Consider the following 23,670-nt stretch of genomic DNA (forward strand, 5'->3'; position numbering starts at 1 on the left):
TGTGTATTGTATTCTTGTGTTATCTTTTGTATTATTGTGTATATTCCGGAAGATCACTTGTGCCGCGATGATAATATACTGTTCGGTTACACAATGCTCCACCAACTTCACTGAACGCGGAATAAACGTGTAGAAGCAGACGACGCGAGGAAGCTATCCACACTGCGGTAGTTCATCGTTTCCCCGCAGCGCGCCGACACCGTTCGATCTCGGAGCGGATACCGCCCCTGACTTCACGATGTACCTAGTTTCTAATAAACAACGCAGTTACTTCTAAAAATACATACGTACATAATATTTCAGACGTCATATGTATCTGAACACACTTTGTTTTCAAAATCTTTTTTTTCTATTCTGACTTTGATTCATTTATCTTTTCAAAATTCGTATATTTTAATTATTTCTGCCCAATGGGATTCTGCGCGCGTAATTCTAAGCGTCAAACATAAGCCACAAAACGCAAACGACAGCCAACAGCCCTGCATTCTTTGATGTGGCTACGGAGTTTCCTATAAGGATATTTACATTTAGCCATTCCTGTCAGACATTTCTTAACATGATGGAACGCGCAAGCAGGCATAAACTAGCAAGTTTTTTACCAACCCGCTCTACATCCTAGCTCTCCATGCATTTCTTATTCCCATTTCTATCCTTTGAAGATTGAGTTTTGACATTAGTGTATATAAGCGCGTTTGCATACCGAAACACCTTTCCGGAACACAGCATGTCCGAGAAAATTTTCCAGCATTCGAAGCACGGAAGCCCCCTGAAAAAGACCCATAAACTCAAATATCTTTCTCCGCATCTTTCGAAAACTGGAGTGTATCTGAGGAAATACCTTGTTGTACGATATGGTATCAAATATCTCCGTTATCTCGTCTGGATTGGAGACGCATTGAACAACGGGGTGCGAGGTTGTCGTAGAGTCCAGATCCATGACTGGTTGCAGGTCTTCCGTTAGAAATTGGTCCATCTGTTGTTGTGTACAAAGGGTTTAGTTTTGGCCGCGCGAAGTTTTCGTGGCCAGTCTCTTAGATGGGTCATGTGCTTCGTTTTGAACAATATGTAGGGTTTCCAGAGAGTATACTGCATTTTTAGTGAAGCGAAAATTAATTAGAAATGATGATTAGAGCTTAAATCGTACATTACTGGAAGTATTAGACGCTTAAAATTAGTGCAGACGTTACCACCTGGTTCTAGTTAGATGTCTATTTCGCCTATCTTTTTTTTATTTACAATTTTGGAAGACAACTTATTTTTTAGTGTTACCCTCAGTAAATACACGTTCAGAGTGTTCTCATTCTGTATGCAGAATCTCCTGCCATTGAACACGTATTATTATAACCGGAAAGTAACTTACCATATCCCATTTTGGCTCAACGTGGTCGATGCCCTTGTATTCAATGTAACTGGCGAAGCCCTCGTTCAACCAAAGGTCGTCCCACCACTTCATTGTCACCAAGTTTCCGAACCACTGGTTAGAAAAAGTCAACGTTGTTACAAAAAAAAAACTTCCTAAAGTACCCTGTTGGAATTTAATTTGATTTTAGATGTAATGCTATATGTACATTTGCTGCATATGAAAATTAAAAAAAAAAATCTTCACACGCCTATTTGACTTGAAGGGGTTGTGACACTTCAAAGACAGTTATTTCCGTCGATGTGAACCCCGTAGAAAATGGGACCCGCGAATGCGGAAGCTCATCTGGCTGCAGTATCACCAGCAACCACCTCCGCCAGTGGGGCGGTCGCGGGAGAGGTCACGTGACAAGGACAAACAATACGAATAGTTGAGTGTCTCGTACAGCTTGGGACAAAAGTTTACGGAACACCGGGGTGTCGCATTTCTCCAATGGAGTGACAATCTATCAGCAAACAGAAGTGGACACGCATACTGAAAGATGGATATAGGATAGCCGATCACCCGTTCCTTATTCGATCTCTTCCTGATAGCTAGCAGATGGCCGCTCCGATGAAGAGATACGCAGGTGACGTGTTCCGTGAACTTTTGTCCCAAGCTGTACCTCTGTTGTCAAAGCTGGACGCCGAAGCTTTTCATGGGGTTTGCATATCGGCATCTACAGCAATACTAGTTCAGCACAAAGTCTGTACTGAACATAAAAGATAAAAGTGTCCAAACCACCTTATGTATGCGTTAAATAGTAACACACATAACGATGATTAAGGCATCCTTAGCGCATTATTATCTACATCTGTGAAATCCCTTCAGAAACTGCATTCGTGCAAATGCATACGAGCTCTAACTGATCCCATTTGTAATGGGTTACACCTTCACTGATTTGAGTGTAAGTTATCACATGTATTTAAGACCGATTCGGTACCGGAAGTTTGCAACAGAGATACATACAATCATTCTACAAATTGGAAATCAAAGCATCAATTTAAAAAAAAAATATTCAAAACTATGAGAATCAATTCCAATTCAGAGCGATAAACCTGCGGGAACGAAGTTACATCTAGAATAGTACCCATTAACTTCTTCAAGGTGAGTATTAGCGCATAATGTCTCGCGTGTTAAGCGCTAAAATTGGTTCTGAAAATAGCGCCTACCATGCAGAAAATTCGCGCGCCACAGAACCAGCGGCGCCATCTATTGAATATGTAGGGAACCCTTTTCTGCGCCATTAGGGTCGCAGAGCATGCGCAGAAGCGTTGTGAAAAACGTCCATAGGGCGTCGCGATTGGGACGATGTGAAGCGGTAGAAGGATCGTGGTATGTTGGACGAGGCCAAGGTATCGTTTCAGAGTCTAACTTCGTAAAAAAAAATAAAAAAAAATAAATTTTCCGGCGGAGTACTCCTACACTCTTAAAAATGAACTTCACCACATAGCACGCTCCTAGCCAACCATCACCCCGAATGACAACGTTCTCGCCCCTGATTTGTTGAAAACGGGAGGAGGAGCCTATTTTGTGCCATTATGCGCGGCACAAAATAGGCTCCTCCTCCCGTTTTCAACAAATCAGGGGCGAGAACGTTGTCATTCGAGATGGTGGTTGGCTAGGAGCGTGCTATGTGGTGAAGTTCATTTTTAAGAGTGTACTTTGGGCTCTTTTATGCTGGCAGCGAAAAAGCCGATATTTCAAACGCAAGGTTAATGTTCCGATGCCTTGTAGATCTTCTAATAATGAGTTCACAGTTACGGGCACTCTGATGCTGCATTGCCGGTCAGGACTGTTCATCGTAGGGTCGGCTATAAGAGGGTCGCCAGCAGTCCGCGTGTGTCTCGTACGGTAAATGGTCTTATGCTGATAATGGAATTAAGAGGGAAAATATATTTACCATGTGCGCAAGCTCATGCGCAACCACTGCTGCAACACGTTGTTTGTTTCTAGGACTAGATTGTTTGGCATCAAAGAGCAAGTTCACTTCACGAAAGGTGATAAGTCCCCAGTGCTCCATTGCGCCGGAAACAAAGTCTGGGATTGCAATCATATCTGAAAATTTCCAAAACACACCAATCATCACAGAAATCTCATGGAACAAGGTTTAAAGAAATGGGGGAGAACAAATGATTGGTAAGCTTGTGGTTGTGCCCTCCGCCAAGATGGATACGACAAATAATGCTCCTTGATCTCAGTTGTCTCGCGACGTAAACCCTCAATTACCAAATAATGCTCCAAAGGTCTTCGCTAAAGTTAGCGGAGTAGGGCAGAATATCAGCGACGCCTGGCCATTCCTGGAACGTAATCCAATCAGAGCCGTGTTGTCTTTGTTTTCTTTTTCTTCATGCAGGTTCCTGTGCAAGCTGCTTTTCTTGCCTTTGTTAGCGTAGATGTATTTTTTATTATCTCTAAGGAAAGCCTAAGGTAAGATGTAGGACCTGCTACAGGATTTAATTCCATCGTCGTACCTTTTAATCTGTGTGTCACACGAAATAATTCAGATGCAAAAAAACTGCAGTCGAGCTGCCATACAAAGTTATAGATCCTCCAAAAATTCTACACCTCGTATTCTGTTCAGACTGCGATTTATTTGCATTTTGACTGAATTTCTCGCACTGGAATTAGGCCTTCGTATTTGGACTAGACGTCTTTTGCAGTTGGATTAATTTGTGTGACACCCAGATTATTTCACACGGCACACAGATTTACCGAACGGAACTTATGACGTGAGTAGCGCTTCCGTGCATGCCTATAACGGCTGCTCGGTGCTGGAAAAGTCCCTTTTCCTCAGCTTCCAAGTATAATATATATTAGATGTAATGTTCAAATCCAAGAATGAAGTTAAGGCGAAAGGCCTTATAGGTGATAAGCAAATAAGAACAGCGAATGTGCGAATGTACCTTGCTTTGGTAGCGGATATTTGAGATCAAAGTACTCCTCGTAGAAGTTCAATATCCGAGAACCGATGTCCAGGGCGTAGTAGGTTTTGTTCAGTTGGTTAGGCGTAGCGTACACGGAGAACTAGAATTTGAAGAACATGGTAGAGACCTGATTAGTGAGGCAACAACGTCGTGAAAATACTTTCGTTTCGACAATGACAGAGAAAAATCAGACATAGTTGCCTGCATTTGGAGCGAAGGACACTGCATATACACTCTTAAAAATGAACTTCACCGCATAGCACGCTCCTAGCCAACCATCATCTCGAATGATATCGTTATCTGCCCTGATTTGTTGAAAACGGGAGGCGTACGCCTTTTTTGTGACACTTCTGCTGTTCATAATTGTCACAAAAAAGGCGTACGCCTCCCGTTTTCAACAAATCAGGGCAGATAACGATATCATTTGAGATTATGGTTGGCTAGGAGCGTGCTATGAGGTGAAGTTCATTTTTAAGAGTGTAGGACTAATGCGTTGCTTACAGGACTTACTACTACATAGTTACTACTTATGTTGCTTACTAATACGTTGCTTACATGTATACGGTACCTCTTTCTTATCAATAGTGAGTTTTTTTAGTGCATCGCACGCTATCACATTTGCGAACGTAAGGGATAGCGCTAGTGGATCTGCGCATGCGCAAAACATAAAGGGGGGTTTCGTGCAGTGCGCAGAACCATCACGCTATCCCATACGCACGCGAAGGCGATTCTGTTCGATGCACTAAAACTAAGTAATGTCTTAGCCATTTCACAATCCTTCGCAAAATCGCTCTGTCATATATATGCTATGACACCACGCGGAAGACAACGAGATGGACATCCACGAAGAAATTACATTGTACGCCTTCTCTGTCTATTTCCTGGTTTCTTCCCCCCTACTTTTAAAGCCATTGCTCACGTACAATGAAAGTATCCTGCAAGCCGACTTTTACTTCCTGGTAAATAAAGACAGCTCGGAGAGGAAGGAAGCCAACATTTGGCTCCGTTGAAGAGGATCCCTTGTCGAAGCTTTCGAGGCCTCCTTATTGTGTTCGTTCTACGTTGAATACGCGCGATTTGTGTCGATGACCTTTTTTTTCTCCGTGCTGACACCGCGATGCAACTATGGCTGCGAGCGGTGTGTGCAGGCGTAGAGAGATTGAAAGAAGACGGTAGGACTTTGTGCGAGACAGGAGGGCTAATACGCGCTCTGGGCCGACTTCGTGGGGAACTGACAGTGTCGTCATCCGGCCATCTATAGCGTACAGCGTTGATAGCTGGAGTTGATTCGCAGTGTTTAGACGGGCAGTTTATGTTGAAGATGTTGATTAACATCTTGTTTCTTTGTAAACCCAGCACAACATTTCTTTTCTTTTTATTTTCTTTTTTTCATGCGACAGAGAACACTCACTATTTTTAATTCGTGAGCGCAATTGCGGCAAAGCGGCTCGAGGCGACATCTAGGTGGGAAACAATGCCCCAACAACTACACCTGAGAATATAGACATCCAGTCCAGACTGAGGCTACGTTCCAATACTCAGCGCAGGAGAAGCTGTCTGAGTGGACAGCTAGGTAGACGCCTTATCGGCGGATATTTGGAACAAACTTGAGGATTTTGCGCCGCTATCGCCATCTGTCATGGCCCGTAGGAACTTTAATTCCGCATTTGGTTTAAACGCTCAAATAATTAAATAATTCAACTCAATTATCGATGCATTCTTCCTGCGTATCGTTATATTGCAGAACACAGTGATCAGCGAAAACGCCGTCCCGGCTCATTGCCGTTAGGGCGTAGTATTCCAATAAATGCGCGATTCTTGTATTTTCTTGTATTTTCAATAAATAAATTAGATAAAATATCTCTTTTCTGGACTTATTGTTGAACGCCGTAAACGCACCAGACCTAACAGTATCGATGTCGTCGACAAGCGTATTAATTTTCACGGCTGCTGTCAGCGACGACCACTCAGACGCATAGCTAGTGTGCATCGATGCAGACTAGGCGAAAGACGCCTGGATAGCAGTCTAGGCGCGGGAACCGGAACAAACCTTAACATGGCGGCACTTCCGGTTAGACCGCTAGGCAGTCGACTAACCGGGGTATTGGAACGCAGCCTATAACTTGCTGCTCCTGATGGCTACGTAGCCGCTACGTAGCCAACTTCTTTAGTTATAGACCGAGTGTCGTCCGCATGCAATGTATTTTTTAGTGCCGTGCAAATATTCGAATTTTTCGGATATCGAAGCGAGTACTTATATGTTCGATTCGAATTCCGAACCGTATACGAATTTCGGTATTCCAACTGCCAATCGAATCGAATGCCTCTTCCTTAACCGGAATATATTCGAATAGTTGCGGCGTAAAAGGCCACGCGAGAACAAACGATTAATATACAGCGAAACCGCCAGAAACACTGTTTAAGTGCACTGCTATAGACTCGTCCTGTCCATTTCCTTAAGCCAAAACGAGGTGGCGCAGCACTCCATTTTGTCCTCAAATGCACCGCCTTCTGAATGCACACTGACAGAGATCTGGCGCTTCGATACCGCTGCAAATTAAAATCTCATCGGTTCTCTGCTAACGTTTCCTGTATACGTTTGCACTTCATCTCCACTCCGCCTCTGGGTGAAAACCGTTCCATTTTGCAGCTATTCGCTTCTCTTCTTCAGTCATTCGCTTCGTATTCGAATATCCAAATCGGCTATTCGCTTCGTATTTGCTTCGGTTTTCAAACCATAGAAACATTTGCGGCCGTACTTGACAAGCAATGCGCAGTTGTTACCCGTAATTTTCAATTTTAATTTTCTAAAAAAACTACGAATGCAAATGGGACGAAAACTGGGACGTAAGAGCACCGAGGGAGCAGGCTATCGTATAGAAATTTTCTTAGATAGCACCTCTACAGCACCTCTACTAGGGCACGAGGAAGAAAAACAGCGAATACACAATTTTCTTACTTCTTTTCCAAAGCATGCTCATTGCTAGTAAATGAGAAGGAGAAGGTATATACTCACAGGAATCTTGTTCATCGACGCGATCGTCTCAGTCTTCTTAAAATCAGATACGATGAAGCAGACCAGGTAGGTTACCATGGGAACGGATTCCTCAAATTTCGTGACCAGCTTCCGATCGTCTCGCATGATGGGGTAGCCCTTAAACGCAAGAAGACGTACGTCTTGATAATGACACCACACCTAAGAACGGCACCTGCTCTTTTTGTCGCAGTTACTGATATATACTTCCCTTTCACATATAGCATCTTAGACTTTATTTACTTTAGTTCCTCTCAATGTACAGCTGACTTTTATGTTAGCTAGCACTTATTGTAAACACACCCACTTTAAAACGTTTTCTACACTCTTAAAAATGAACTTCACTGCATAGCACGCTCCTAGCCAACCACAATCTCGAATGATATCGTTATCTGCCCTGATTTGTTGAAAACGGTAGGCGTACGCCTTTTTTGTGACAATTATGAACAGCATAAGTGTCACAAAAAAGGCGTACGCCTCCCGTTTTTTAACAAATCAGGGCAGATAACGATATCATTCGAGATTATGGTTGGCTAGGAGCGTGCTATGCGGTGAAGTTCATTTTTAAGAGTGTAGTCAATTTCAACGCGTTCACTTTTTTCCCGCGCTGCGTAATCCGCTCGATGGCTTGTATTGGATTGAAGTGCGGTTAATAACAGGCGCCACGCTTGAATTCGTAGAATCGTTTATTTGCTTTCGCGACTGGATGCCAGAAATAGCGGTTTTCCCGCGTTGTTGTGAGGAAGGTGGGCGTAGCGAACGAAAAAGGCCTTCACTTGGACAGGACCACTGGTAGAAAACAGGAAGGAGCACGCTCACTCAAGCCTATCATTATCGGAACGATCCTCTACACAACTTTTGTGTGTTGTTTGTTGGGCAACCACGCGAAATAAAGGACCGTTAATGCTTGCGCCCTCTATCGTGCGTGGGATGCGTGCGGGTTCGACGCGTCCGGTCGCGACGTGCAACAGGTTGATTATATGCGGGTGCAACGACAGCATTCGATACGCTATACGTTCGGGACTATAATCGTGAGTCAGAGCGTGCGTGCATGTATGTCTTGAACAGAAACACTTTGCCGCGTGATACAGACAATCGCATGTTTCTTGCCACGACTGGAAAGGAAAATATAGGTAGTGGTAGACGCAGCCTCGTTTAGTAAATATTGAAAGCGAGGTAATGAAATGTTTTGTCAAACCGGTACAAATTTCAGGGTCATTATATGTTGATACGGTTGCTCCTCCGCCCTTGTTGCTGTTCGGCCTTGTTCCGATCAACCTACAACAACAGTTCAACTACAAGGATTCTAGAAACACTGCGGTATATGTCAGGCAGTGGAGAGTTTTGGGACTGCAGGCGCGAGCGTACACCTCACCAACACCGGATATCCTCTGGATGTACGAATAATGTCCCAACGGATTCGAACGTCCGATGGATGTCACTAAGATATCCATCGGACGTGCGAATCTATTAGTACATTTTTCGTAGATCCAAAGGATGTTCGGTGTTGTTGGGGCACGAAACTGTGCCGTACAGATGATATAGTTTCTGACAGTGCGCATGCGCCACATATAACGTGATTTTTGCGTTGGGTCTATGCACGCCTTTTTTAAGTTAATGAGTTTTTGTGAATCGTACGCTTTCGTCCTTGCGTACGTAAGGGATAGCGACGGTGATTTTTTGCACTCGCAAAAACATAAATAGAGCTTCGCGTACTGCGCCGAACCAACACGCTATCCCTTATGTACGCAAAGTCGATTGCGTACGATGCTCACTATTGTGAGTGTGTACGGTTGTTCGCTTGCGTGCCACACGCGTGGCAACGTGAGACGATGTGACTTGGCTCCGTGAACACCGTAAGGTTCTTATTTCATTCGCTAGGTTGCGCTACACTTCCTTGCATACCATGTATCTAGGGCGTGCTGCAACTGTGTTTGGTAAACGAGAGCGAAGCTAATTGGTGATTTGTGGCTCTACGTAGCGAGACAACTATGATGATGAGCAACGACACAGTGGTCAGTCTATGAATTAATCTTGCCCACCTGAGGGTTCTGCAACGAGCGTTGAAATCTTCAGCAAACACGGCGCGTCATATTTAACGTCCCTCGAGAAAGACTGCGTATCTGAGCCACCCGTGCCCTGCCACCATGTCGCCCGCATCCTCGGCCAGGACCGAACCCACAACCTAGCTATCAGTAGGAGGACACTCTTAAAAATGAACTTCACAGCATAGCACGCTCCTAGCCAACCATTATCTCGAATGATATCGTTATCTGCCCTGATTTGTTGAAAACAGGGGCCGCACGCCATTTCTGTGACACTTATGCTGTTCATAATTGTCACAGAAAAGGGTACGCCCCGTGTTTTCAACAAATCAGGGCAGATAACGATATCATTCGAGATAATGGTTGGCTAGGAGCGTGCTATGAGGTGAAGTTCATTTTTAAGAGTGTACGGAAAGGCCTACAACGCTATGTTAAAACTTACGTTGGTTGACTCGAAACATGTCGAAGCAACGCTAAACAGACGCGAACGGACACAAACAGGGTTACTCGCTGTTCGTGTTCTCTGTTTGTCCGCCCTCGCCTGTTTTGCGTTGCTCGGACGTGTCTCTAATGAGGCTGCCGGCTACTTTGCTCTGTGGTTGCCGTATATTTAAGTCCGACCTTGATCTACTGGACGGACGATCGACCTTCACGGCGGAAAAGGTGTTGGGATGCTGACCAACCGAGCATCATGTATGCATGCATCGCTAGCTCGTGGGTGGTGTATCCGTACAGCATGACTTCCAGACCGGTTATGGCATTCGCGATCCTGTGCTTATAATTAGATATAAACAACGTCATATTTCAATTTATTTGGATATAATTAATTGTTCAATTCGTATTTGAACAAGCGTTTTCGTGTATATACGCGGGCGCATGTACACTCTTATAAATGAACTTTACCGCATAGCACGCTCCTAGCCAACCATTATCTCGAATGATTTCGTTATCTGACCTGATTCGCTGAAAACGGGGGGCGTACGCCTTTTTTGTGACAATTATGACCAGCATAAGTGTCACAAAAAGGCGTACGCCTCCCGTTTTCGACAAATCATGGCAGATAACAATATCATTCGAGATGATGGTTGGCTAGGAGCGTGCTATGCGGTGAAACTCATTTTTAAGAGTGTACGTCTCTTCAATATCTGTGTCTTCACAATAAATCTTCTAACCGTAAGAGCTTGGTTGTGGTGCAAACGATTTCCATTGAATTTCATATTAATAGAACACCAAAATACTGTCGGCAGAATATATCTAAGGAATTTTGACATATACGAGTGCCTACCTACATGCAAGTATTTCAAAGAAAGTTCAGGGCGTGGCCATTCATTGTATACTATCTACCGACTCTGAATGGACTTGCAGACGAAGTTGTCTCCAAAAGATACCCTGATTTTCACAATACTCAGAGTGGACATAACCTTCCTGACGCAACAAGAATGACCACCCCCGTCGCAAGTTATGCATAAAGGTATACATGCTACATCCGGGCACTATTGAGTGCACTCAGCGAGACCCTTGACATGTCCACTCGCAACAAGGTCTTCGCAATTTGTCTGCATCCGGTATGAAAAGAACCACGCCTAACGTATATATGTACGTTCTTCCGTATCTGACATCTCAATATTACGATCATTTCCGGCACGTCTAGACATAATAGACAATTTGAACTGCGCGTGCGTGTGAAGTATATGAGAATTCCTTACAGGCAGCACACGCATGTTGGAGAGGGCTCGGTAGCCTTGATCGTGAACGAGGGTAACGTTGAAGGTGGACTTGAAACTGGGCTCGTCGAAGCACGGGAATGCACGGCGGGCGTACGTCGGCTGGAACTTCGACGTCGCTAGGAACCTGGGCAAGAGGGATGGAAAGAGACACGTTACGAAACAGATAGGGTGAAGAAACAATGACGTCATTCGGGCAATGGCTACACTCTTAAAAGCAGAATTTCACCGTTGCTATACATTCTTAAAAATGAACTTCACCGCATAGCACGCTCCTAGCCAACCATCATCTCGAATGATACCGTAATCTGCCCTGATTGGTTGAAAATAGGGGGCGTACACGCCTTTTTTGTGACACTTATGCTGTTCATAATTCTCACAAAAAAGCCCTGATCTGTTGAAAACAGGGGCGTACGCCTTTTTTCTGACAATTATGAACAGCATAAGTGTCACAAAAAAGGCGTACGCCTCCCGCTTTCAACAAATCAGGGCTGATAACGATATCATTCGGGATGATGGTTGGCTAGGAGCGTGCCATGCGGTGAAGTTCATTTTTAAGAATGTAGTATCGTTCTCTTCCTCGCTTCTCTAGGAACGGGAGGCGTACGCCTTTTTGTGACATTACGGAGTTTAAGTATACGCTACCGCGTCTATGCCACCCAATCAACGGACAAGATTCTGAGTAATGTACGCTGTGATTGGTTCCGGTAGGTACGGTAACTTGACGGTGAAGTTATGTTAATTGTCACAAAAAGGTGTACAGCTCATGCTTTCCCCGAAACCGTACGGAATGGATCGCCTTCAGCGTGTTGTGCACTGCAAGGCAATAACATAATAATGTCACGTGCACATGTATTGTTTATGTGTATTTTTTAATTCCGTGTTAGCGCTGCGAATCAACTGTGGCTATGAGCAGCGTACAGATGTAGACAGATGGAGAGAGGACCGTAGGACGGAGTGGGGGACAACGGGTTAATATGCGTCCTGGGCCGACTTCAGGGGGAACTGTGCCTACATTCGTCTGGAAAGTCTTCGGAAAACCCAGGGAAAACCACAGACAACACAGACGGTGGTAGGATTCGAACCCAGCACCTCCCAGTCTTCAGCACAACCTTGGATATATATGTATATGCTAGTAACACAGGAATAACATTCAGCTTGATGAACTGAGAGAAAGACGATTCGACAAGGAAGTTCTTTTGCGAGATCTTTTCTGTGTCCTTCAAGCTCAATGTTGTTTGTTCTTTTATGATCGTTCACCAGCCGATCTTCACTTTTTTTAACAGTTTTGTCTGTATACATGTACCAGCGTGTGTCAACAAGGCTGGGATGAATACGAAGTGATAAAAGTTGAAATCACTGTCGAATAGCACCAAGCTCACAAGAGTCGGTGCAGATCCATATCTACCAGCTCCCGTGGCATTTCGCATTCGTGACGTCGCCGTAAAATACATACGACATGTATGAGAAATCTAGTAGCGTAAATATCTTCATCTCGTCTTCCTCTTTATGATGAAACCACCCGCGTCTAAATCTGTGCGGTGGTTACTGAGAAAAAGCATAAAAACTGTTCCGTAGGAAATACATTGGGACGGAGAGCTGGTATGCCCTCTTAAGATGATCGCTTAGCCACGCCGAGTCTGGGAGGTGACACGGGTTCGAATCCTGTCACCGCGGCTGTGCCGTCTCAGGTTTTTCCTGGGTTTTCTCGAAGACTTTTCAGACGAATGTCGGCACAGCTCCCCGTGAAGTCGGCCCAGGACCCATACAAACCCCTCTCTCCCCCATTCCTTCTTGCTGCCCTCTCTCCATCTGTCCACGTCTGTACGCCGCTCATAGCCACAGTTGCTTCGCGGCGCTAACATGAAATTTAAAAAAAAATCCATATCTGCGCGTTACCAACAAGGGGCGATAGAGCAACAGCAGCCGTCCCGTAAGTGTGAGGCAGCACTGCATGCACCGGCAACGAATGGTACGAACGAGGAAATAAAATATATAAGTTGTAACGTATCGCAGTTGCATAATAGCACGCTAGAGGTCGTCACCGTACCTCTCTCTATTACGTCATTTGCGTATACGACGGCTCGCCCATGTAAATGAGGGCGGACTCTACTTCCAGCGAAGCCATGCACAAGTAGCAGGAAGCAAAGTTACAGGGAGGAAGACAAAAAAAAAAAAAAAAAAAAAAAACAAGCAGTCCTGCGACAGGTTCGTTGTCCTACTTGTCTCTTTTTGTCTTTTTCATATTTGCCAACAAAACAAAAGGAAGGAAGTTGGAATCGATGTCACCCTACTTTTTTTTTCTTTTTTTTTTCACAAGGGATATGCGCTTTATAATGTCACACAAGAGGGGAGGGGGAATTACAGCATAACCAGAGAGGAAATATATATATATATATTGAATATATTGAATGAAGCTTGAATTGTAAACATATGCCTCACGTGCAGCCATGGAGCATTTGCTCACTTTTATATTTGTATCTGTACTTACTGGCTTTGCACTGCGGCCTCGAGAGGTGTTGCTAACATCCTGGAACATTGATGTCTTGCAGAGACACAGTGTTTGTGCCGACCCAAGAGCGTGTCACATCCCTACGCTGTGCCGATGAGAGCCAAGAAGCTCGAAACGGCCGTCCACAGCTGGGATTGTGGCACGCTTGAATAGTAAACATATGCCTCACGTGCAGCCATGGACCATTTGCTCAATTTTATATAAGATAAGTTTGTAAGACAAACGTCGCCATGCCAGTACTGGCAGTACAGCTGTTTCGGCCTTATTGGGCTATCATCAGCAGTACGCAGGCAGGCAACGTTTGAGCAGATGGCGTCAGAAGGTCACGTGGCACGTGATGCCTTCCATCAGGGTGAGCTAAAACACCACTGAAAGCCCCATGGAAAGCCAGTCAAGTGTATAAGGAAAAAAAATTAGCAGGAGCTCTTTGGCAGCATGTATAGCATATGTTTGTAAGTCAAACGTCGCCATGCCAGTACTGGACAGCTGTTTCGCCATCCGCTCAAACGTTGCCTGCCTGCGACTGGACCAGGACTATTCGAGGGCGTCTCACAGGCATGCGGCCGAATTAAAAGCGACCGGGAAAATTGCGAATACTGTTTGGAGACTTGAAAGAACATAAGTGACAGATCGTGTGACACTTGTGATGTTGACGCTTCGCAAAGGTAAAACCAGAAGCTACTGATGATAACTATTTGCGACAGAATTTTCTTTAAAACTGATTCGCACGGCAACTATATACATCATAAATCACCTTTTATCACTCTAATGCGAGAGGAATTTGCGATATCCTTATATGAGACTCGTTATAGAAACAAGATACCAACCGGACAACATGAGTCTCCAGAGAAGCGCGACAACCAGATATAGTCGTTACACCTCGCAAAGAAACTGAGCAATAATTAAAAAAAAAACGACCTCGTCTCGACTTCCGGGTATACTTAACAGCTCTTAGTTTTAGAAAAAAAACTATTTATGGTGTAGAAAAGTCGTGGGAAAAATAGTTGGCGACGAGGACGGGCCCGTTCAAAACTGACGAAACCATTATCTCCGCCCCAGATAAAAAAAAAAACGAAGGAGTGAATAAAAATAAAAGGCAATTGCGTCAAGCGTCACGGCTACGCACAACATCCTTGCGTTCCTGATAACGCTTTTGAAAGGCACATCTTTCTTTCTATATACTGCATGCTCTTGGAAGAGGACCCGATAAGGGGACAAAGACGTCAAGAAGACCGGCTTCCTACGCTCCGCACAGAGAAAGCATGCGGACACTTCCTCAATTCACCGCACAAGCGACGACCCCATGGGGAAAGCTATTAGACGGACGACTTACAAAAGAAGACTGTCTTCGAAACAGGGCCAAGCACCGCGCCGGTCATCGTCTGCTTGCCAAGGGATACTAGAAATGGAATAGTCGGCTACCCAGTAGTCTATATAAACTACTCCTTCGGACTTATGGCCTTCCGTGGATTTGAAGGCAGTCATATCAGAGAGTGCACGATAGAGACACACAGACGGTGAAGAAGAACGATCGCCCTTCTTCGCCGTGTGTGTCTCTAATCAGACTTGTACGAACTTATAAATACTCTGGCTCAAGCTACTTCATCGTAAATACTTTCTGGGAGTAACGTGTAATCATTTCGTTAAGTTACTTCTAACATATTTCAGGATACTTCATCTGCTTTGTTTTCCTTGGGGGGAGGGAGGTGGGAGAGAAAATTCGAGAGGGAGAAAACGAGAGGGAGAGGGTAGGACACTATCACCCTTGCCACCGTCGTTCTTCTGCTACGCAGGGCTACAGAGCCTGTTGCTAAGCACGCGCAACCTCTTCCGTACCGCTTCGTCGTTGTCAACACAGCCCACCATGCATTGCCACAGTTTTTTGGCAAATCACGTGGTAACGAATAGTGCTAGCGAGCGCCAAATCCTATAGCCAAGCGGCGATTGCCAGAACTACTACCCCGGTGCTGGGAGCTTTGCGGATGGCCAGGTCTCTAGTATAGTAGCATAAGTCGTGCCCTGCATCACAGTGTCCGCCGGTCACGTTCTCAGCCTTTGACTCCCAGAAGAGACTTAACGGAGGCGTGTCCTTATACTGTCAGATTTGCCAATCCTATCTGATAATGACGTCAGCCATCCAGAACTAGTCCCCTTATATGTACGCAGGGGGAACGCATGTACAGCGCCTTTGTGCGACTATGTAATCAAGATCCACGCCCTGCACGAGCGAAACTCTGCAAGTCGATCATTGATACACGATCGGACGACGAACAAAGCGGGCCAGCAGCGAAGGTCACGGTCAGAGCCACCCTCCCTTCATGAAAGTCAAGCGAATGCAAGGCTGCGGACCAGTTCACGAATTGGATTGCTCCGCTGTTCCCGATTCCAAATGCATGCCCAGTTGTTGTCTGTGGCTCTTTTGTTTTACTCGGAAGATTTTCGTAGGCTGAGCGCGTTCGGCTTTCGGGTGGGCGCGCGAAATTTGTGGGTGTGGGTTACGAGACCATGTCTTTGTTTCCGCTTTCTGTCTTTCTTTTTTTTTTTTTTTTTTTTTACTGTGTGGTCATATAGGACGTTGGTATAAAACACTCTTAAAAATGAACTTCACAGCACGCTCCTAGCCACCCATAATCTCGAATGATATCGTTATCTGCCCTGGTTTGTTGAAAACGGGAGGCGTACGCCTTTTTTGTGACACTTATGCTGTTCATAATTGTCACAGAAAAGGCGTACGCCTCCCGTTTTCAACAAATCAGAGCAGATAACGATATCATTTGATATAATGGTTGGTTAGGAGCATGCTATGCGGTGAAGTTCATTTTTAAGACTGAAGGGTGAGGTCATAAAGGAGCATAACGATAACGTTCCTATTCGTGCGCATAGTGTCGTTACTCGATTATTTTTATTTTTTTCGTGTTAGCGCCGTGAAGCAACTGTGACTATGACCAGTGTACAGGTGTGGACAGATGGAGAGAGGACAACAAGAGGGAACGGGAGACAGAGGGTTATTATGTGTCGTTGGGCCCCCTCCAGGAGAAACTGTGTCGACCAGGGTTACGGAATGGTATCACCCATTCCATTCCAATTCAATTCCGATGAATGAAGATTTGTGATAATTCCATTCCTTTCAATTCCTCGGAATGAAAAGGTATGGTCAATTCCCACTCCTGGAATGGGCTTGGCAACCCCATTCCATTCCATTAATTCCAACAATAAAAGAAAAGGGACCGGTAACCGTACTAGCTAGCACCGCAGTGCTATATAGAGGAGACTGACGTCACCCAGCACGGAAAAAGCACAAAGACAAGGTTATTTCGCCCTCCTCCTCTCCTCCTCCCCCTCTTCATTGGCATCATCATTACAGGAGTTTTCCACTAAAGTAACTGATGCAAGTGATGTGGGGTTGAAGGCCTCACACAAGTGAAGCCAAGATCTCCAGACCATTACATTCCAATTCCATTCCGCCTGCGAAAAAAATGCCTAATTCCATTCCCATTCCATTCCCAGGACAGTTTCCGCCATTCCATTCCAATTCCATTCCCAGGGCTCCGATAAATCTGGAATGATTCCGGAATCATTCCAACCCCGGAGTGGCAACTCGGCAACGCTGGTGTCGACATTCTCCCGGAAACCAGAGCAAAACCGATGAGAGGATTCGAACCTTCCACCTATCCTAGTCTTCAGCACAACCGCTTGACTTCTACCAACGCACAGACGTTGTTTACTTTCTCGGTATTTAGGAGTTGTGCCTCAGAACAGAGGGTCTTCTTCTTCAACAGAAGAGTCTCTGTTCAAAATATCGGTGGATGTCTTTCATAGGATACTCTAAACCAGTGTTTCCCAAACTTTTGGCGGTGACGGACCCCCGGAAGCGATGAGAACCAATTCACGGACCCCATCCCCGCACACACGCCGTCACAGCCATAGCATAACCAGCAACCTCGTCAGCTGCTGCGTGCTTTCGATACCGCTTCAGACACGATTCCGGACTGGTTTCTTCTTCTTGTTTGTATGTGTATGGACGCGGACAAACGTGCATTGCGGGACTAGCCGTTGAAGCATGCTTGTAGCAATATTGGAAGGTCTGGGTGTTTGGAAATCGGGCAGCATGTACGAGCGCGTGTTTGTGGGGACGAAAATCTTCACTGAAATGTGAGAGACGGTCGCGGACCCCCACGGACACTCTCGCAGACCCCCAGGGGTCCGCGGACCACACTTTGGGAAACACTGCTCTACACTACTCTAAACTAGCGTACTCAAATGCAAAACAATCGTGAACAATCGCGAAGCGCCCAACCTGACTTTAATCTTAGCCACGTACATAACAACATTCAGGTACAAATTCCATACGCTTCACGGATCGCTGCTCAAGACGCATGCTTCAGAAACTCCTCAAGGACTTCCCGTCCGGCACTGCGCAGGTGTCTTCGTTCTCGTGCAGGACGTTTCGGAGAGTGTATAACATCTAAATGGCCGGACTACATAGTCTCACGGGCGCGAGAAGACATAATTGCGCAATAATTACGCGATGTTCACGCAACTAAAGCGAGTTAATTATAAACAGGGTCACGAGGACACCTCCTGGTCATTGTCTTTGTGTGTGGTAATCACGTGTTATCCGGACCGGCTTACAAGAGGAGGCTTCTGAGACGCTTGAAGCGACAACTCACGCCCATGTACAACATTGCAGTTCCACAGTTGCTTTCGACGCTTAAAATCCTATAGTGGGATAATCTTGCGCGAGGGATGGGCTGTATTTAAATACGATGTAATTAAAATACTATATAAAATATAAATACGCGTATTTATAGTTTGTATTTAAATACAGACTAGAAAAATGTATTTTTAATTATATTTAAATACGAATTTTTGGGTATGTATTCTTGTAAATACTTTATAAATACTCCTAAGTACATAATATACTGACTGATATCTTAAAGTTGCCCCGTATTTGACCTTTCGAGAAGAAGGGCGAGTTTGGGGCGCATGCGACAAGTCATTTTAGATGGCGAGTTTTTCACTGTTGTTGCGAACAACAGTCACGACTACCCGATTACTTTGTTGTGCGAAGTGTCTTAGTCAAATTTAATACGAGCATTTGTTCATCAGCACCTGTGGAGATTCTGTTCTTCTTTGCGAATTTGATTGTACGGCCGAACGGCAGATGCCTAAAGATGCAGTCTTCGAGAAACCTCTAATATTAAAATCACCACGATAATCTAACAAATAAATGATATTGTTCCTTGCTGATTTGTTGTTACGATCATCGTTATTTGTGTAATTCCAGATGACATCTTCCTCACACACTCTTAAAAATGAACTTCACCACATAGCACGCTCCTAGCCAACCATCATCTCAAATGATATCGTTATCTGCCCTGATTTGTTGAAAACGGGGGGCGTACAGCTTTTTTGTGACACTTATGCTGTTCATATGATGGTTGGCTAGGAGCGTGCTATGTGGTGAAGTTCATTTTTAAGAGTGCAGTATTTACGGTAGTTGTTACGGTATTTAAATACTGTATTTATATTTTCTATTTAAATACTCACGTTGAAAAGTATTTATGAAGTATTTTGGATTTATATTGAAATACTCAAAAAATGTATTTATGCCCAACCCTGTAAAGACTTGCGCAACGTTATAACGGTCCTACGCTTCTTCCTGTTGACTTCCATAGCTAGCAGCGTCACGCTACGTCGTGGCAAGTAGAACGACGACACTCAAACTATAGGTAGAGTCACTCTAGGTACCTATAGGACACATCTGGTGGCGCTGCAGTACAATTTCTTCGGCGGATCAACTTTGTCAGGGTTGACGGACTGCATTTCTTGCGGTTCTTATAGGTTGAACACCGGTATAGGCGGCAGGTAATGGGATTAAATGGGTCGTACACTCTTAAAAATGAACTTCACCGCATAGCACGCTCCTAGCCAACCATAATCTCGAATGATATCGTTATCTTCCCTGATTTGTTGAAAACGGTAGGCGTACGCCTTTTTTGTGACAATTATGAACAGCATAAGTGTCACAAAAAAGGCGTACGCCTCCCGTTTTTTACAAATCAGGGCAGATAACGATATCATTCGAGATTATGGTTGGCTAGGAGCGTGCTATGCGGTGAAGTTCATTTTTAAGAGTGCATTGAGTGAAGTCGGCCCACAACGCGTGCTAACCCCATATGTCCCACTCATTCTTGCTGCCCTCTCTTTCTTTGTCTACCCCTTATAGCTCCAGTTGCTTCGCAATGCTAACACGGAACAAGAAAAGCACGGAAAGAAAAGCAGGTTTACTTATGGGCTTGAGGGCTTTTCGGGCTTTTTTTTTCTCGGCGTTCTCACGACAGACGTTCCTCCATATTCCCACACAACAACGCCTGAGTGAGATATCTTATCAAATCCGAATCTCTTCCCGTTCTTTTTTTTTTTTTAATGAACAGTTCGCTGCAAATGTGAGTCTTTAAAACATAAACAAGCTCTTCTCAGAGAAACTCCAAAGAAACAGACTGAGACACGGTAATGCATTTGCGTAACATCCGTGAGTGAAGTTTAGGTCAAGAGGAAATGACTTAAACGGAGTCTCTCTCTCTCTCTCTCTCTCACACACACACACACACACACACACACATTTTTTACGGCCACCGAAAACCAGTTAACAAGATGCGATAGAGCAGACGACGAAACGAGCGGTGACATCCCATTACCGAGATGAGGTACCCGACTGAAGGAAGAGATGTCAATCTCTGGTTCCGCTCGAGAAAGCAGGAGAGACGGTGACCGCTGTTTGGTTCCTTTTGTTTTCCCAACTGTGCAGACGCGGGACCATAATCACGTCTTTTCACCCTCTAATCACACCCGTCCGCCTCGTCAAATCGTTCACATCACGATCACATCGGACCGTGATCTTTCGCTCCGCAAGGCGGAACGAGCGAGCCATGCAAATGGCATCTAGTGGATAAACAAAGCGACTGGGACAACTTTATTTGTGATCCGCTGACCCCAATAAAGAGGATGGACGCTGACGACGCAGTGCGTCTCTTCTATTCTTTTAATTTCGTGTTACCAGCGCAAAGGAACGTTTTATTTTATTTTGTGTTACCGCCGCCAGAGGACAGCAGGAAAGAGTAAGGGATGGGAGGTAGTGTGCGTCCTGGGCTGGGGACTTCTGGAGGAGCTGCGCACACGTGCGTCCGACAGTCCTCAAGAACGACTTCTATATCGAAAACTTGGCGGGGAAAAGCACGTGGAAAACCTGGGTCAGCACAGTCGGCGGTGGAATTCGAACCAACCACCTCCCGACCAGTATATTATGACCTCTGAAGCACCGCGAACGAGCAGACGATGTGTCCAGCCGAAAACAGTGCTGGACGGCACATTTCGTAGGGTACTCACAATTGCGTGTACTCACGAGGACCCATACTAAGGACCAAGGATACGAAACGGTGTTTGAGCAACGCGGAACACCCTGACGTCGGATTTCACTGATAAGCTCAGCACTGTGAACCATCTCTCGTTATTGTTTTTGCGTGTGTGTGTGTGTGTGTGTTAGTGCCTCGAAGCAACTGTGGCCATGAGCTGCGCGCAGATGCGGACACATGGAGAGAGGACAGCAGGGAGGAGAGGAGGGACAGAGGGGGGGGGTAGTGTGCGTCCTGGGCTCACTTCTGAGGGAGCTGTGCCGACATGAGTATGAAAAAAAAAACTGGGAGAACCTCAGACAGCACAGCCAGTGCCGCGATTCGCACCAGCCTATCAGCGTTGAAGGCTATACCCATCCTAACCTCCATATTTTCCTTTTCTCACTAACCAACCAACCTATAACTTCTACGCCACGCGAACTGGTAGCTCTTGTTGTGGCACCGCACTTCGTTTTTTTTTTTTTTTTTTTGTAAATGTATCGAAAAGGAACGTAACACACAACGCAACTAACGTAATTAAAATTAAGTAAGTAACACGTGTCGCATAGATGACTGTGTCACCATACTTTTTTTGCTTCGGCATTGAACGCGGTATATAGAAAAGTTTCAAAGTAACAAAAACTCGCTGCATAGCTCTATTCGTCATTATTCTAAACGCCCCCATGCAGCGCGCACCTGAAGAAAACGTCATTGGCGACAAAATTGTGACGGATATGGGAACGCGATGAAAGCAAAAATTGGCGACAGTGCGAATCGGCGACGGACTCTATAATTTGCAGTGCTCAAGATTGTCAGGGACCAAACAACGGCACACATCCTCGTGCCAAGGCTGGCATTGATCCGGCGAGCGGTAGCCTTGTCGAACGACCTCCGTGCGGTGACTCGACCGACCACGGACACGACCATAAGGGGATCCCGATTGCTGGACGGGGGGACGCGCTGCCGCTGACAGGTACTAACGCAACCGCACAGCCATTAAGCAAATTGGTTGTAGTGCCCTACTTTGTCAGTTTTTTTAATTCCTGGTCGTTGCTGTAATGGAAACTAGATGAGTGCCTAAGTATTCTGGTTTCTACGAAGGAATAATTCCGACAGGGACTAGAGGACAGGCGATTAAGTAGGCTTTTATGTGTCTGGTGGTTCAAACACACAGAGCATGTACCCTTTCCTATGCGCTCATCACACCTTTTCCGACATGTTTTCCCTTAAACACGCTCACACACGAGGCAGAAGGTATCTCGTGAATGATTCAAAGTAACCGAACCCATGAAAGGACATTAAGACTTCAGGCCTCAGAACAATGAACAAGGCAGCCGTCGCGAAAGCCAGACAGCAAGGGGATTCGAACCTAGGCCTGTTGATTAGCTGCGGATGTTGTTTTCGTGTTTACAATTCGGAGTTGGGGCTTTGTGACTAACCGTTATCTTCGTCAAGACGAGATCTTGTCTACGAGCTGCGATACCGTCAAGGCGTTTCAAACGGCAATAACTGACGGTGTCCTACATATGGCATAGCGTGTGATTAGCTAAAATAATTGAGCGAGCAGCACCGATTAATTTAATGGTGTTAGCTCAAAGTACACAGACGCAGCGGGGGTTGCTAACAGTATGGTAGTTGGGAATGCTGGAGGAGTACGGGTACACGCGTAGAGAGATCTTATCACGTTGTATCGCAGAGAAGGACAAGGAACAAACGTAAGGTACAAAGATTGCTTTTCGTTTTCAAGGCTCCAATGAGCTTTGAGATAATGTAACGGCAGAAAGTATAGCTTAAGCTCGAGGAAGCATTTCTTTTGTTTACTCGTTGCTTCTTCCTTTACCTGTGCTCAAAAATAAATACGAGGAAAAACCAGCGAATTAAAAATAGAAACAGTCGCACTGTGTGGAACCCCACGCAGCTTTCAAGGACACATTTTTTTAACCCAAACAACAGCTTTATTTTATGACGGTGATTGGAGAGATTCATCGCCAGGAACGCTACTCTACCCTATAGGATGCCTCAATACTAGCTCCCGCTGCATAGGGTGAAGACAACCGCGTCGCCTGCTACGAATTGCCGCCATTTTGACGCCCACGCGCTGCTCGCGATTCGCTCACAAAAGTGTAGCTGTACGCTTAGCGACACACTACATTTTGGAGTTGAGCAAATACATAGCAAAGGAGGTTTTAAAAAGTAGGTGAAATCTGTACACGCAGCATTCGTGCATGGGAAGCGTGGGAATCAAAATGGCGGCGTTGCGGCCATTCGCTTCGAGAAAAGGATGACTCCACCCTACGCTACTATTCAGGCACCTTTCGTTACCCCATTTACCCCATTGCTAGTGGTAATGTGGGAAATGAAATAATGGGTGGCCTCACAGTGAGGACCGGAGTCCTATATGGTGTCCTATACGCATCCTGTACGGAGTCCCATATGATTCTATACGGTGTCCAAAAATGTCGGAAGTGCTTTGAGGGCAGAACGTTGTTGGCCTGGATTTGGCCATAAACCGAGCAATTTTGACAAAGTGACAGGGGGACGAGAGTGCAGCTGATTAAGAGATGCTAAAAGTGCGGTTCGGGAAGGTTGGTAGTGCGGGAAAGGAGGAGGATGTGCTCTAGATGTACCGCAACGA

The 23,670-nt window shown here is 45.3% G+C and overlaps 1 protein-coding gene across 3 annotated transcripts in view; it reads right to left on the bottom strand.

Moving 5' to 3' along the window:
* LOC135368960 (putative aminopeptidase-2) overlaps positions 1 to 23,670 on the bottom strand; it is a 75,373-nt gene that overhangs the window by 32,076 nt on the left and 19,627 nt on the right. For all 3 annotated transcript variants that reach the window (XM_064602529.1, XM_064602531.1, XM_064602530.1), the window contains exons 4-10: positions 11,112 to 11,256; positions 7,343 to 7,480; positions 4,306 to 4,426; positions 3,303 to 3,457; positions 1,361 to 1,474; positions 839 to 973; positions 701 to 766 (exon numbers count right to left, since the gene is read on the bottom strand). In XM_064602529.1, coding sequence (XP_064458599.1) covers positions 701 to 766; positions 839 to 973; positions 1,361 to 1,474; positions 3,303 to 3,457; positions 4,306 to 4,426; positions 7,343 to 7,480; positions 11,112 to 11,256 — 874 coding nt within the window. The remainder of the gene's footprint in view (positions 1 to 700; positions 767 to 838; positions 974 to 1,360; positions 1,475 to 3,302; positions 3,458 to 4,305; positions 4,427 to 7,342; positions 7,481 to 11,111; positions 11,257 to 23,670) is intronic.

This window comes from Ornithodoros turicata, chromosome 9, assembly GCF_037126465.1.
Source record: "Ornithodoros turicata isolate Travis chromosome 9, ASM3712646v1, whole genome shotgun sequence".
In the NCBI taxonomy this organism is placed as follows: domain Eukaryota; kingdom Metazoa; phylum Arthropoda; class Arachnida; order Ixodida; family Argasidae; genus Ornithodoros; species Ornithodoros turicata.